Source organism: Heterodontus francisci, chromosome 47, assembly GCF_036365525.1.
Source record: "Heterodontus francisci isolate sHetFra1 chromosome 47, sHetFra1.hap1, whole genome shotgun sequence".
Lineage (NCBI taxonomy): Eukaryota > Metazoa > Chordata > Chondrichthyes > Heterodontiformes > Heterodontidae > Heterodontus > Heterodontus francisci.
The window spans coordinates 8,384,535-8,401,361 of NC_090417.1; the positions used below are offsets into that span (position 1 = coordinate 8,384,535).

A 16,827-nucleotide genomic window follows, 5' to 3' on the forward strand; every position below is an offset into this window, starting at 1 on the left:
ACCTTTTGTAAGATTGCGCAATAAGCTGTTGGTTGGCGTACCCGAGGGAATACTTTTGTTATGCATATTTGAATTTGATTTATTGAATTGGATTTGAATTATGTATCTTTCCCACAGAAACTAGTCAGTCTCAAACTGTCAGCAAAAGATAGGATGGCTGTCAGTGTTGCTGTCTGCCAGTTGGATATCCAATTTTTTGAGCACTGAGAGGTGGGTTTCCACCTTCACCCAGTTCCTTGTCATGCTGTGTGCCATCTTGGAGGATGTAAATGTTTCAAGTGAATTACTTGAAATATGGATATCTTTTTGAAACAAGGAAGAATTAGTTAATCTGGTTGAGGTACGGAAAAGGTACACTTGAACAATAGAGACAGTGTGCCATTCGTAACTGTATAATTAATGGAGACTTGGATTTATTGGGAGAGTTCAAAATACCAAAATACTGCAAATGCCAGAAATCTGACTGAGCAGGTTAGGCAGTGTCTGTGGAGAGAGCAAGATAGGGTTAACACTTCAGGGTTGAGGAAAAGTCATTGCTGTTGTACCTATCTCCACACTCCCCCCCGCCCCCCCTCCTCCCCCCCCCCCCCCCCCGCACTCTGTACATATGCTCCCTGACCTCTGTGTTCCCAGCACTTTTTTGGTTTGCATTTATTGTAGGAAGTGTTGTCTTTTTCATGATCAGTGTTCTGAAGTAGAAAAATTGGTCTGGTCGAATTGACTACCTGATCACCACCTCTCTACTTTTTTTACAGGCAAACCGCTCCATGGAATTTCTGCAATCCAGGAAGCACAGCCTTCCATTTTTCATGATGCTGTCAACTCCAGCCTGCCATTCTCCCTGGACTGTAGCTCCCCGGTACAGCAAGTCCTACATCACCACCAAAGCTCCCCGTCATGGAAGTTTCAATGTTCATGGGAAGGTGAGTAGAGCCCATGGAGAATAGTGTGTAGCTTTTACATGAGTCAGATCTGCAAGATCTTTAGAGCAGAGAAACTGAAGGGTGGAATTAATAACAGGTTCAAAATTTTGATGGGTTTTGATAGCATAGATTGGGAGAATTGAACAACAGCAGTCATCCTTTTAGAAGCAAAATGGTGGGGTGGGGGTGGGGTGAGGTGGGGAAACTCCATGTGCGGGTTTCTCTAAGTCATTGCCCTGACTTTTCTCTCAGACGCTGACTAGTCTGCTGTATGGTTTACCATGTGATCTATTTAAAATTCATTTTGCTTGTGAAACCAGCTTGCACAACACCAGTCAGTAGGAACAGGTCCTCGATGATGAATATCAGTAATCGCCACCAGGTGGTACCAACAGCCAACACTGTGATGGCTTTAACACCAGCTAGTCAGTTCAGAATTCGCACCTAATTCTGAAAAGCTGCTGCATGTGCTAGAATTGTATTGATTCGTATTGTATGTGCAGTAGAGACTGCCTGAAGTTTTAAAAATAAATGTCATTTTGTGTTAGTTCTGCAAACTTGATTGGTAGTCCTAGGATCCAAATTAGTGTTCAATATTGGGCTGGGAGTTTGAAGCAAGAACCTCGTCTAAACATGACTGCAGCTGACCCTCATCGTCAATTACAATGATTTTTGTTCTCCCTCACAGAATAAACACTGGCTGCTGCGACAACCTAAAACCCCCATGAAGAACACTTCTATCGATTTCCTGGATAATGTCTTCAGAAGAAGGTACGAGGATGCACTTGCCTTTCAAAATGTGAGCCGTCGTAGACGAGGTGGTGTAGTGGGTTAGACATCAGCTTTTCCCCTTCAGGATTGGATTTTAAATCCAGTTGAGACAGATGGGATGGAAATAATTGCTACATGTTGGAGAAGGCTGGGAGTCAGGGGAGTCGGGTGGGGGGGTGGGGGTGGTGGTGGCGGGTGGTGGTAGAGCATCTGCTGCTCAGCAGTGCTCAGGGCCCCATAACAGAACCGTCAATAAATCAGCTCATTCACTCAGGATGGTGTGGTGCACTTTCATTTCTCACTGGAGTCGACAGTTTTTTCTGATGTTGCAGCAGAATAGAGTGAAATTACCTCTATCTAATTGCGTTACACCTGACCCTTGCAACAGTTAAATATACAACTATGGCTCCGATAAAGGTCAGAAGGTCTGCATTAAAATCAGAAAATACAGATCAATGGCATTTTCTGTTGTCTTCCCATGCCACCCGCACACCCACTCGCCCCTTTCTTGAATAGAGGGTTTATATTTGCTACTTTCTAGTCTGATGGAACTTTTCCAGAATCTAGCCAATTTTGAAAAATTAACACCAACGTATCTACTACCTCATTAGCCACCTCTTTTAAGACCCTAGGATGAAGCCCATCAGGACCTGGGGACTTGTCAGTCCGCACAGCTCCATCAGTTTGCTTAGTATCGTTTCCCTGGTGATTGTAATTTCACCAAGTTCCTGTATTCCTTTCACTGCCTGATTTACAGCTATTACTGGAATGTTTTTTGTATCGTTTATGGTGAAGACAGAAGCAAGATATTTCTTCATTTCATCCGCCATTTCCTTATTATCTACTATTAACTCCCCATTCTCACTCTCTAGAGGACCAACTTTCAATAAACTGAGCTAGCTTCCTCTCATAATCTAATTTCTTTCTCCTGATGAACATTTGTCATTCTCTGCCATTCTTTATATTCTGACCTACCACTATGAAGTGTCTTTAACTCTCCAAAGTGGAGTGTTGGGGGTGGGGGGGGTGGGGGGTAGGTTGGCAGAGCCAGGAAAATCTTTAAGGAGGCTGTGTATCTCCATGCCTCTATTTGTAAGTTTAAAAAATGTTTTTAACAAATGGAGGCTGGGTTTCCTGGGGCTCGGGAATCCCAGCAGGTAAAAGAAGGGCCAGATCTGAGATCTGTGCACTTGCAGCAGTGTTTCCTCCAGGCTCAATGAGCCAACCTCATACATACTCCCTCCCCCACTATGATCTCATTTCCTTTTTCTCCTCTTTCACCCCTCCCCTCCTTATGGTCTCCAACTTGCCTGATACCCATTCCCCGGCTGCTTTCCCATCTGGCCAAGCAGCCAATTTGTCAACCAAAAGATTGAAGACTTAATGTGGTTAATTTCTGCAGGATATCCAGGGAATCCCTTGCTTCAGCTTTTCCCATTCAGAAATCTTCACAGGCTAATGGGTCAAATGACCTCCCTCTGTGCTGTAAACCTCTGCAGTCAATGGAAACTACAGCATTTCCTCCTGTTCTCTGCAGGTGGCAGACTCTGCTTTCTGTGGATGATCTGGTGGAGAAGGTGATCAATAAACTGAAGGAACTGAAGGTGCTGAACAACACGTACATCTTCTATACATCTGACCATGGCTATCACACAGGTGTGTTTGGGAATAAAGCTTTAGCAGCATGACTTAGCCAGTTCCATTTATTTTTTTTTCTATTAATGTAAGACTACAATTTGACTCCACTCACTCTGTATTGTAGTGTTAAATGCTTGGACTTCTATCCTCGCTTGTCCTTTCCATCTGTTAGCGATTGTCTTGCAATGACTGTCAAGAATTCCTTTATGATGCAGAATGTGATGTCATGCAAATGATCTGACATTATATTGGTACAGGTCTGTGCTGTGTGAATGTTGCTGAAGTTTTTTTATTTCTTCCAAATTGTCACAGTGTGCACCTCTGAATAAGGACTTTACTCTGAATATGGATTTGCTAAAGGAGAATGCGCTAAATAACAAACCTTTCTTTTTATTGTGAACAAAATGCTATCCCAGTCCATGGAGAGTTTCATACACCAGCTGGCAATAATTATTATTCACCATTGCTGTGAACGGGTAGTCTTTTCCTTGTCCTTTTATTTAAAACATAGTTTGATGCATGAGTCAGTGGCACACAGCAACAGGAGTAGGCCATTTAGCCCTCAAGCTTGTTCTGCCATGCCATGATAACATGGCTGATCTGCAACCTAACTACATAACCCCACAACATTAATCGCTTTTGGGAAAGAGAAATCTGTCAATTTCAGATTTAAAATTAACTATTGTCCCAGCGTACACTGCCACTTAGAGAAAAGAGTTCCAAACCTCAGTCCTGAAAAGCCTAATTTTTAAACTATCAGCTACTCTGAAATTCCTCAACCAGCAGTAATAGTTTCTCTCAAGCGACTTTATCTGCTCCATTTCATATTTGAAAACTGAGATCAATTCATCCTTTAATCTTCTAAATTCCACAGAACACAACCCTAGTTTGTGCAATATCTCCTCATATTTTAACCCTTGGAATCCTGATATTCTGGGAAATCGATGCTGCATTCCTGCATTGCCTCCAAGGCGCAATATATCTTGCCAAGCTGTGATGACCAAAACTGCTCGTAGTATTCCAGGTGTGGTCTAACCAGCACACTGATTAGCTGCAGAATGATTTCTAACCACTTTGTATTCCATCCGGTAGATATAAAGGCCGGCATTCCGAAAAACCTTTTAAAATTATTTTCTCTACCTATTTATGACAATTTAATGAGCTATGTAGTTGGGCTCCACTGCTTCTAGCTTTTTAACATTTAGACAGTATCACATTCTCAACATTTAAAATTCAAAATAGATGATTTCACTTTTGCCCATTTTCCAAATCTATGTCTCAGCAATTTTATGCTTCCATTTACACTTCTCACAGTGCCACCTATTTTTGTGTTATCAGCAAAGTTGGATATGTGGCTCTTTATCATATTCATCTGAGTCATTAGTGAACATAGTGAATACTTGAGGCCACAAAAGGAAACCCTGTAGAATGGCATTGGTCACATTTTGTCTATTGTTGATGTGATGGCTCTTCGCCTCTCTTCTTTTTAAAAATCTTTTTCCCCACCCCCCCACCCCAAGCCCTGCCATTGCCACCAAAATCTTTTTGTCTTTGATCTGTGGGGTAGATGTTGAGATGGCTTCAGGAAAGATTGTTATTACCATGGCAGGAATAATGTGGGTAAGATGATTGTCCTGTCACTCCATCATTTATGTCATGAATAAGATTGCACCCTGTGCTGCTTGCGTAACCCACGGGTAGACACTTTTTGTACTTTCATTGCATTTTCAAGTAATGTCTGGCAAGATAATATAGAGACAATGGTTTTTGGAAGAGGAGCATTCAATGTCTGCTATTGACACTAACTTTATTTGTTTGCAGGGCAGTTCTCTCTCCCCATTGACAAGCGGCAGCTTTATGAGTTTGATATCCGGGTGCCATTGCTAGTCCGTGGACCAGGTATCAAACCCAAACAGACCATTAAGGTATGTGTTCGTATTCAGCGATGCACTTAACTCTGTCGATATATGAACTGAGTCAAGGTACATAACCCATCTACAAACACAGCTATTGGCCTATAGCGATCATTGGAACTGGACACCTGAAGGAAATATTAATTTAATAAAGAGAGCTTGCATTGAAATAGCACCTTGATGACCTCTGGCTATCCCAGCCAATTAACTACTTTTGAAATGTAGTGTCATGCAGACCCCCACTTGCCAAGCATGCGGTATATTAATTTCACCACATGGACATTAAATTTCAAACTGTTGTTGAAGTGAAAAATATACTTGCTTACAAAAATTGCCACTTCTTGGCTGGAAATACATTTGCAAATTAACAGACAGTGTTTGGAAGGACAAAGCAACCATTCCTTGAAATTCAGCCCACAATGGACTTTTGATCACCAGACATTGAAGGTGGGGGAGCTCATATACCAGGTTGACTGCTAAGATGGCCGAATACACAAACCGACATGGTCAAACCAGCCAGTCACATACTTGAGCTCCTCCTCACCAATCTGCCTGCCGCAGATGCATCTGTCCATGAAGGTATTGGTCGGAGTGACCACCATACAGTCCTTTTGGAGACAAAATCCTGTCTTCACATTGAGGATACCCTCCATTGTGTTGTGTGGCACTTTTTTTTCTTTTGGGCCTCCTTATCTCGAGAGACAATGGATACGCGCCTGGAGGTGGTCAGTGGTTTGTGAAGCAGCGCCTGGAGTGGCTATAAAGGCCAATTCTGGAGTGACAGACTCTTCCACAGGTGCTGCAGAGAAATTTGTTTGCCGGGGCTGTTGCACAGTTGGCTCTCCCCTTGCGCCTCTGTCTTTTTTCCTGCCAATTACTAAGTCTCTTCGACTCGCCACAATTTAGCCCTGTCTTTATGGCTGCCCGCCAGCTCTGGCGAATGCTGGCAACTGACTCCCACGACTTGTGATCAATGTCACACGATTTCATGTCGCGTTTGCAGACGTCTTTATAGCGGAGACATGGACGGCCGGTGGGTCTGATACCAGTGGCGAGCTCGCTGTACAATGTGTCTTTGGGGATCCTGCCATCTTCCATGCGGCTCATATGGCCAAGCCATCTCAAGCGCCGCTGACTCAGTAGTGTGTATAAGCTGGGGGTGTTGGCCGCTTCAAGGACTTCTGTGTTGGAGATATAGTCCTGCCACCTGATGCCAAGTATTCTCCGAAGGCAGCAAAGATGGAATGAATTGAGACGTCGCTCTTGGCTGGCATACGTTGTCCAGGCCTCGCTGCCGTAGAGCAAGGGACTGAGGACACAGGCCTGATACACTCGGACTTTTGTGTTCCGTGTCAGTGCGCCATTTTCCCACACTCTCTTGGCCAGTCTGGACATAGCAGTGGAAGCCTTACCCATGCGCTTGTTGATTTCTGCATCTAGAGACAGGTTACTGGTGATAGTTGAGCCTAGGTAGGTGAACTCTTGAACCGCTTCCAGAGCGTGGTCGCCAATATTGATGGATGGAGCATTTCTGACGTCCTGCCCCATGATGTTCGTTTTCTTGAGGCTGATGGTTAGGCCAAATTCATTGCAGGCAGACGCAAACCTGTCGATGAGACTCTGCAGGCACTCTTCAGTGTGAGATGTTAAAGCAGCATCGTCAGCAAAGAGGAGTTCTCTGATGAGGACTTTCCGTACTTTGGACTTCGCTCTTAGACGGGCAAGGTTGAACAACCTGCCCCCTGATCTTGTGTGGAGGAAAATTCCTTCTTCAGAGGATTTGAACGCATGTGAAAGCAGCAGGGAGAAGAAAATCCCAAAAAGTGTGGGTGCGAGAACACAGCCCTGTTTCACACCACTCAGGATAGGAAAGGGCTCTGATGAGGAGCCACCATGTTGAATTGTGCCTTTCATATTGTGTTGTGTGGCACTACCACTGTGCTAAATGGGATAGATTTCGAACAGATTTAGAAATGCACAACTGGGCGTCCATGAGGTGCTGTGGGCCATCAGCAGTAGCAGAATTGTACTCAACCACAATCTGTAACTTCATGGCCCAGTATATTCCACACTCTACTGTTCCATCAAGCCAGGAGACCAACCCTGGTTCAATGAAGAGTGTAGGAGGGCATGCCAGGAGCAGCACAAGGTATGCTCAAAATGAGGTGTCAACCTGGTGAAGCTACAGCACAGGACTACTTGCATGCCAAACTGCATAAGGAGCATGTGCTAAGAGCTAAGCGATCCCATAACCAACGGATCAGATCCAAGCTCTGCAGGCTGCCACATCCAGCCATGAATGGTGGTGGACAATTAAACAACTAACTGGAGGAGGTGGCTCCACAAATCTCCCCCTCCTCAATGATGGGGGAGCCCAGCACATCAGTGCGAAAGATGAGGCTAAAGCATTTGCAACAATCTTCAGCCAGAAGTGCCGAGTTGATGATCCATCTCGGCCTCCTCCTGAAGTCCCCAGCATTACGGATGCCAGACTTCAGCCAATTCGATTCACTCCACGTGATATCAAGAAACGACTGAAGGGACTGGATACTGCAAAGGCTACGGGCCCTGACAATATTCCGGCATTAGTACCGAAGACCTGTGCTCCAGAACTTGCCGTGCCCCTAGCCAAGCTGTTCCAGTACAGCTACAACACTGGTATCTACCCGGTAATGTAGAAAATTGCCCAGGTATGTCCTGTACACAAAAAGCAGGACAAGTCCAACACGACCAATTACCACCCCATCAGTCGACTCTCAATCATCAGTAAAGTGATGGAAGATGTCATCGACAGTGCTATCAAGCCGCACTTGCTTAGCAATAACCTGCTCAGTGACCCTCCATTTGGGTTCCGCCAGGGCCACTCTGCTCCTGACCTCATTATAGCCTTGGTTCAAACATGGACAAAAGAGCAGAACTCCAGAGGTGAGGTGACATTCACTGCCTTTGACATGAAGGCGGCATTTGACCAAGTATGGCATCAAGGAGCCCTAGGAAAACTGAGGTCAATGGGAATTGGGGGAAAACTCTCCACTGGTTGGAGTCATACCTAGCGCTAAGGAAGATGGTTGTGGTTGTTGGAGGTCAATCATCTGAGCTCCAGGACATCACTGCAGGAGTTCCTCAGTGTAGTATCCTAGGTCAAACCATCTTCAGCTGCTTCATCAATGACCTTCCTTCAATCATAAGGTCAGAAGTGGGGATGTTCTCTGATGATTACACAATGTTCAGCACCATTTGTGACTCCTCAGATACTGAAGCAGTCTGCGTAGAAATGCAGCAAGACCTGGACAATATCCAGGCTTGGGCTGATAACTGGCAAGTAACATTTGCGTCACATAAGTGCCAGGCCATGACCATCTCCAACAAGAGAGGTTCTAACCACCTCCCCATGACTTTCAATAGCATTACGATCACTGACTTCCCCACGATCAACATCTTAGCGGTTACGATTGACCAGAAACCGAACTGGAGTAGCCATATAAATACCGTGGCTACAAGAGCAGGTCAGAGGCTAGGAATCCTGCAGCGAGTAACTCACCTCCTGACTCTCCAAAGCCTGTTCACCATCTACAAGGCACAAGTCAGATGTATGATGGAATACTCTCCACTTGCCTGGATAGGTGCAGCTCCAACAACACACAAGAAGCTTGGCACCATCCAGGACAAAGCAGCCCGCTTGATTGGCACTCCATCCACAAACATTCACTCCCTCCACCACCGACGCACAGTGGCAGCAGTGTGTACCATCTACAAGATGCACTGCAGCAATTCACCAAGGCTCCTTAGACAGCACCTTCCACACCCACGACCTCTACCACCTAGAAGGACAAGGGCAACAGATGCATGGGAACATCACCACCTGCATGTTTCCCTCCAAGTCGCACACGATCCTGACTTGGAACTATGTCGCCGTTCATTCACCATCGCTGGGTCAAAGTCCTGGAACTCCCTTCCTAACAGCACTGTGGGTGTGCCTACCTCAGAGGGACTGCAGCGGTTCAAGAAGGCAGCTCCCGACCACCTTCTCAATTAGGGATGGGGAATAAATGCTGGCCTAGCCAGCGACGCCCACATCCCATGAATGAATAAAAAACATGACTAACCTGCTGGGCAACCTGAGTTTTTTGAATTTGTATGAACAGTTTGGGCAGAAAGCTGTTTGCTCCTGGACTGAGAAGATCTCTCTCCTGTCTGCTCCCATCTCTTTCTCACAAGCCTCTGAATCCACTGAAGACACATGAACACCAAGAGAGAAAAGTCTCCAACAGCACACAAGGTTTAAGAATAATGATGGGCCCCAATGAAAAGCAAGGTATACCTACAATCAAGGACTCTACAGTGAGCTCGAAGAGCCATAACAAAAACTCTTCAGATATTGCCTCAAACTTTTCCACTTTATTTCTTCTGCTCTGTTTTCTCTATTTGCATGTGTGTATCGCGTGTGCATGCTAGCCTGGGCACGTCGTGTATCCATAGGTGTTAGCCGAATTAGTTTGTTTAATAAATTTCAACTTTTCTTCTTTAACCAAAGAAAGCCTGTTTGTGCTGATTTCTTTGCCTCAAAATTGGAAAGCGGTGAACAAGGATTCACCAAGGGGCAGCCGAAAACACTGTGTTTAAAATTAAACCCTATTATAGTAAGACCAGGTGAAGGCTGAGAGGGACCCCTCGACACCTTTCTCACCTGGTTGTAACAGTAATCATTTGTACACGAGAGGGAAATGCAGCAGGTATCTCGTGAACAGCAAGATCCCGTAACAGCAATGAGATAAGTGACCAAAACATATGGTGTTGGCTGACTAAAGTTGGGGAGGGATAACCTATTGCTATGAATAAGATCACACATACAATGACACCATTCTAGACTGTGCTGATTTGTACTGTAATTGGGAGGAAGTTAGCCACACAGCTGAATTTCATCCTTTTTATCTGATTGTACAGGAACCCATACTGAATATAGACCTGGCCCCCACCTTCTTGAATATCGCTGGATATGATATTTTGGAAAGCATGGATGGTAGCTCTTTCCTTCCCCTCCTGGTGAGTGCAATAAGAATCTTTTTTTTCCTTCTTCATTATTTCTTGAGACATGATACATTGAAACTTTGCTTGTTTCCCTGATAGCTTTTGCATTGTTGCTTTTTACTGAGACGAAGACTCATATAATGAAGCAGGCTGTGCCTACATGCAGCAACACCTAGTCCACACCCAAGCTTAGATTCATGAGTGGCAATTGTCATGAATATGTACAAAGACCATCTCCAATAAGAGAGAGTTTAAGCACATCCCCTTGACATCCAATTGCATTACTATCATTGAATCCCCACCATCAATATCATGGGGGTCACCGATGACCAGAAACTTAACTGGACCCGCCCCATAAAAGCTGTGACCTCCTGACGGTCGAAAGCATTTCCACTGTTTACTGCGCACCAGTCAGGAGTGTGAGGGAATACTTGCCTGGATGAATCTAGGACAAAGAGGGAATACTTGCCTGGATGAATCTAGGACAAAGCAGTCTGCTTGATGGGAACCTCATCCATCACCTTAAATATTCATTATTTTCCACCTTCACTGCAATCTAGCTGCAGTGTGTAGCATCTACAAGATGCACTGCAGCAACTCTCCATGGTTTCTTTGATGACAGCTCTTCAACTCCATGACCTATGCCACCCAGAAAGGCAAGGCAAGCAGGTGCATAACAACAACATCACCTCTGACTTGGAAATATACGGCTGACTCTACATCACTGTGTTAGATTGTTGCAACTCCCTGCCTAACAATACTGTGGGAGCACCATCCCACATGGAATATAGTGGTTCAAGAACAAGGCTCACCACTACTTTCACGGGCAACTAGGGTGGGGAAATAAAATGCCAGCCTTGCCAAGACACCTACATCTGTGACTATTTTGCCAAAACAGAAATTAAAGCAGAAACGCCTGATTACTCTGATTTTTTTTCATAATTGGGAATAAAATTGGTTATAACTTAGCCAAGCCTTGAAGAAAGAATCAGCTGAGCGGGGCCATCAGTTCATTTTATGCGTAGACCCAGAAATCTATCATGTGCCATTGATGATATTGGATGAAGCCAACCCTCTATTTGATCCAAAGTCATAAAATTCCCTTCTTTTGAGCTGTGCATCAGCTATATTTGTGAAAAACAGATGTGTAACACTGAGTGCTGTCCATTTTTATTGGCATCCACCTACATCAAGTTGCTTCTGTCACCACTGGATCAGAGCAGGTTTGCTGATGTTGCTGAATACATGTGACCCTGAGATTTCAAAATTCCCCAAAAATTCATCTTCCTGTTAGTTCGCTTAGCTGCTCTTCAATTTACAATGAAATTCTGGTTCGTTGAGAAGTGCCAACAAACTTCCAGTCTACAGAGGTATTGTATATACCTGTCGATTAATTGTAAATGTTTCTATTTGAAGAATAGTCATGCTTGTGGTGGAGCTGTAAAACTGGTTTTCGACAACTGATGTAGAAAATTAATGCATTTTGGCAGTAAATTGTGTTCCATTTCTTGAGAGGATGAAATCAAATTCATGGTATCAGCATAAATATGTATATACAAACATAAGGATTAGGAGCAGGAGTAGGCCACTTGAGCCTGATCCACCATTCAACAAGATTATGGCTGATCTGATTGTAACCTTACTCCACATTCCTGCCTACCCCCAGTAACCTTTCACCCCCTTGCTCATGAAGAATCTATCTACCTCTGCCTTAAAAATATTTAAAGACTCTGCTTCCACTGCCTTTTGAGGAAGAGAGTTCCAAAGACTCATGACCTTCTGAGAGAAAAAAATTCTCCTCATCTCTGTCTTCAATGGGTGACCCCTTATTTTAAACAGTGATCCCCAGTTCTAGATTCTCCCACAAGAGGAAACATCCTTTCCACATGCACCCTGTCAAGACCCCTCAGGATCTTTATACGTTTCAATCAAGTCACTTCTTATTCTTCTAAATTTGAGCGGACACAAACCTAGACGGTCCAACCTTTCCTCAGAAGATCACTCCCCATTCCAGGTATTGGGTGTTATGACGGAGGTGGGAGGACTGTCTTTTCTGGTCCCAACATATATTTTCTCCGTAGGTCCCAACATATATTTGAAAAATCTTCACCCAGTTACCCAGGACTGAGATGACGATAAATTTCTTCACCCTTCGAGTGGTGAGCCTGTGGAATTCACTACCACAGAAAGCATTTGAGGCCAAAACATTGTATGTTTTCAAGAAGGAGTTAGATATAGCTCTTGGTCTAAAGGGATCAAAGGGTATGGGGCGAAAGCGGGAACAGGTGACTGAGTTGGATGGTCAGCCATGTTCATAATGAATGGCGGAGCAGGCTCGAAGGGCCGAATGGCCGACTCCTGCTCCTATTTTCTATGTTACCGATTCAGTCAATCATCTATTCTACTCCTTATCCCAGAATAAAATACACCAACCAGGTTTCTTCAATAAAAACCAAAATTAGGAGTTTATTATCTAAACAAGACTTATCCAGTAACAAAGCAAAGCATCAAAATAGAGTTTGAAATATGAAAGTCCCCTTTTAAAATTCCACACACACTTAAAAAAAAATACAGAAATTCTCTCTGCAGAGATATGTGACAAAAAAACTTTGGCCAAATGCTTTCTAATTCTTGAAGAAAATCAAGAAACCAAGGAAGGAAGTCAGTTGATCTGGTGTCCGGGAATATGGAGACGAGTCACTGGGATCTTTCCTAAAGCAGTTATTTTCAGGTGGCATTGAGAATTAAACTGGCAGGTTTTCCAGCTTTTGAGGGGAGATGCAGCACCAGGGATTTTAGCTTTCCCACCCTGGATCTTTGCAGGGTATCTTTCAAGAGGAAGAGGTGAGCTGGGTGTTTTTTCTTTGGCAAGTTGATCTGCAACTCTCGTAAAAACAGTCAACAGTCCCAACAGCAAGTCAACCTCCTGACCTCCATAAACTTTGACATGTGGCTTCTCTGTAAACATCTTGCCCAGCTCACCAAGGTTTCTTTTGTTTACTGAACCCAAAGCAAATGATTTCCAGCAAAGGATGTTTTCAAACAACATCTCCGTGTCCTTTCAGTAAATTGTTATCAACAAAGCATAGTCCAGCATTTATGAAATCTTCAGCCTTGGAGTTAATCCATTTCCACAAATTAGACATGAATCTTAAAGTATTAAAAAGTAGAAGCACTTTTGTAACATAGTCTCGTAAATCTCTGAACTGCTTCCAACGCATTTACATCCTTCTTTAAATAAGGAGACCAACACTGTACGCAGTACTCTAGATGTGTTCTCAACAATGCCCTGTATAACTGAAGCATAACCTCACCTACTTTTGTATTCAATTCCCCTCGCAATAAATGATAATCTATTAGCTTTCCTAATTACTTGCTGAACCTGCATACTAACCTTGTGCTATTCATGTACGAGGCCACCCAGATCCCTCTGCATCTCAGAGCTCTGCAATCTCTCTCCATTTAGATAATATGCTTTTTTATCCTTCCTTCCAAAATGGACAATTTCACATTTTCCCACATTATACTCCATTTGCCAGGGCTTTGCCCACTCACTTAATGTATCTATATCCTTTTGTAGCCTCCTTATGTCCTCTTCATAACTTAGTTTCCACCTATCTTTGTGTCATCAGCAAATTTAGCGACCATACCTTCAGTCCCTTCATCTAAGTCATTTATATAAACTGTAAAAGGTTGAGGCCCCATTACTGATCCCTGTGGCACACCACTCATTAAATCTTGCCAATCAGAAAATGACCCATTTATGCCTACTCTCTGTTTCCAGTAAGCTAGACAATCTTCTATCCATGCCAATATGTTACCCCCTACACCATGTGTTTTTCCTGTCAGCAATAACCTTTTGATGTGGCACCTTTATCAAATGCCTTCTGGAAATCTAAGTACAGTACATTCACTGGTTCCCCTTTATCCACAGCAAATGTTACTACTTCAAAGAACTCCAATAAATTGATTAGACATGATTTCCCTTTCACAAAACCATGATGACTCTGTCTGATTACTTTTAATTTTTCTAAGTGCCCTGCTATAACATCTTTAGCATCTAACATTTTCCCTATGACAGATGTTAAGCTAACTGGCCTGCAGTTTCCTGCTTTCTGTCTCCCTTTTTGAATAAAGGAGTTAAATTTGCTATTTTGTAATCCAATGGAACCTTCCCTGAATCGAGGGAATTTTGGAACAGTAAAACCAACGCATCAACTATCTCACTAGCCACTCTTTTAACACCATAGGATGAAAATTTGTCAACCCGCAGCTCCAATAATTTGCTCAGTCCCGCTTCTCTAATGATGGTAATTTTCTGGAGTTCCTCCCTCCCTTCCATTTCCTGATTTATAGCTGTTTCTGGGATGTCACTTGTATCCTCTGCATTGAAGACAGATGCAGAACACCTGTACAATTCATCTGCCATCTCCTTATTTTCCATTATTAATTCCCCAGACTCAGTTACCATAGGACCAACGCTCACTTTGTTAACTATTTTTAAATATAGAAACTCCTACTATCTGTTTTTATATTTCTAGTTAGCTTTCTCTCGTGCTCGTAATTTTTCCTTCGTTATTAACCTTTTATTCATTATTTGCTGTTTTTTATATTCTGTCCAATCTTCTGATCTGCCACCAATCTTTGCGCAATGATATGCTTTTTCTTTAAGTTTAATACTATCTTTTACTTTTTCAGTTAACTACGGATGGTGGGTCCTCCCCTTGGAATTTTTCTTTCTCCTTGGAACGTATCTATTTGTATTCTCAAATATCCCTTTAAATGTCTGCCACTGCATCTCTATTGTCCTATCCCTTAACCTAATTTGTCAGTTCACTTTAGCGAGTTCTGCTTTCATACCCTCATAATTGCTCTTATAGAAGTTTAAAATACCAGTCTTAGACCCACCCTTCTCTCCTTCAAATTTAATGTAAAATTCAATCATTGCTGCTGCCTCGGTGTGCCTTCATTATGAGGTCATTAATCCTATCTCATTGCACAATATCAGGTCTAGTACAGCCTGCTCTCTGGTTGGCTCCAGAACGTGATGTTCTAAGAAACTATCCCGAAAACATTCTATGAAGTCCTCACCTGGGCTACTTCAGCCCATCTGATATTTCCAATCTAATATGTAGATTAAAATCCTTATGATTATCACCGTACCTTTCTGTCAAACTCCCATTATTTCTTCCTTTATACTCTCTCCGACCTTGTGGTTACTGTTAGGGGCCTGACCTCTTGCCTTCATCATTTCTCATCTCTACCAGGACCGGGACTAATATCCTCGCAGGGATATTTGCTACTGCTTTTGGGGAGGGTTTAAACTAGCTTGTCAGGGATGGGAACTGGTAGCTCAAATTGGAAGGAAGTAAAGCTGATAACAGGAAGTGGAAAAGTTACAAGTGAAATTAGAAGGCAGGTGAAACAAAGGTATCAACTAGGCTTAGAATGGAGAATAATATCAAAAAGACAAGGTTAAGGGCACTCTACCTGAATGCACGCAGCATTGGCAACAAGGTAGATGATTTTAAGGCACAAGTAGAGATAAATGGGTATGATCCAATTGCCATTAAGGAAACGTAGCTACAGGGTCACCAAGACTGGGAACTGAATATTCAAGGATATTCAACATTTAGGCAAAAAGGAAAAGGAAGTGGTGGTGTGCTGATAGTGAGGGATGGGATCAGTACATGAGTAAGCGTGGATCTCAGATTGGAAGAACAAAATGTGGAATCTGTTTGGGTGGAGCTAAGAAACAGCAAGGGACAGCAAACGTTGGTAGTAGTTGTTTGTAGGCCACCAAACAGTAGTGGTAATGTGGGGCATGAGTATGAATCAGGAGATTAGAGTAGCATGGGTCATACAGTAATCATGGGTGACTTAAATCTGCATATAGACTTGGTAATCCTAATGAGCACTAATGCTGTGGAGGACAGGCTTCTGGTGTGTGTTTGGGATAGTTTTCTAGAGCAGTATGTTGAGGAACCAATTAGACAACGGGCTATTTTAGATCTAGTATTATGTAATGAGAAAGGGCTAATTAATAATCTTCTTGTAATAGAACCTTTCGGGATGAGTGACCATAATGAAGTAGAATTTTACATTATGTTGGCAAGTGAGGTAGTTCAATCCGAAGCCAGGATGTTAAATTTGAACAAAGGAAATTATGAAGGTGTGAGGGGCAAATTGGCTGAGGTGGATTGGGAAAATATATTAAAAGGTCTGACAATGCATGGGCAATGGATTGCTTTTAAAGAATTATTCCATAGTTTACAGTAACTATACATTCCTTCAAGACACAAAAAAATCAAAAGAAAAGGCAGTCAATCATAGTAAACAAAGAAAGTTGAGGATTGTATAAGATTAAAAGAAAAGGCTTATAAAGTTACCAGAAATAGTAGTGAACCTGAGGATTGGGATGATTTTAGAATACAGCAAAGGAGGACGAAGAAACTGATAAAGAAAGGGAGAATGGAATATTAATGTAAACGAGAAAAAACATAAAACAGACTGTAAAAGCTTCTATAGGTACGTAAAAAGGAAACGTTTGGCGA

The 16,827-nt window shown here is 43.0% G+C and overlaps 1 protein-coding gene across 1 annotated transcript in view; it reads left to right on the forward strand.

Annotated features, from left to right (window-relative positions):
* gnsb (glucosamine (N-acetyl)-6-sulfatase (Sanfilippo disease IIID), b) overlaps nucleotides 1-16,827 on the forward strand; it is a 45,386-nt gene that overhangs the window by 17,063 nt on the left and 11,496 nt on the right. Inside the window, exons 6-10 of the mRNA XM_068022979.1 lie at nucleotides 756-923; nucleotides 1,612-1,694; nucleotides 3,232-3,350; nucleotides 5,154-5,257; nucleotides 10,190-10,288. Of these exons, the coding sequence (XP_067879080.1) occupies nucleotides 756-923; nucleotides 1,612-1,694; nucleotides 3,232-3,350; nucleotides 5,154-5,257; nucleotides 10,190-10,288 (573 nt within the window). The remainder of the gene's footprint in view (nucleotides 1-755; nucleotides 924-1,611; nucleotides 1,695-3,231; nucleotides 3,351-5,153; nucleotides 5,258-10,189; nucleotides 10,289-16,827) is intronic.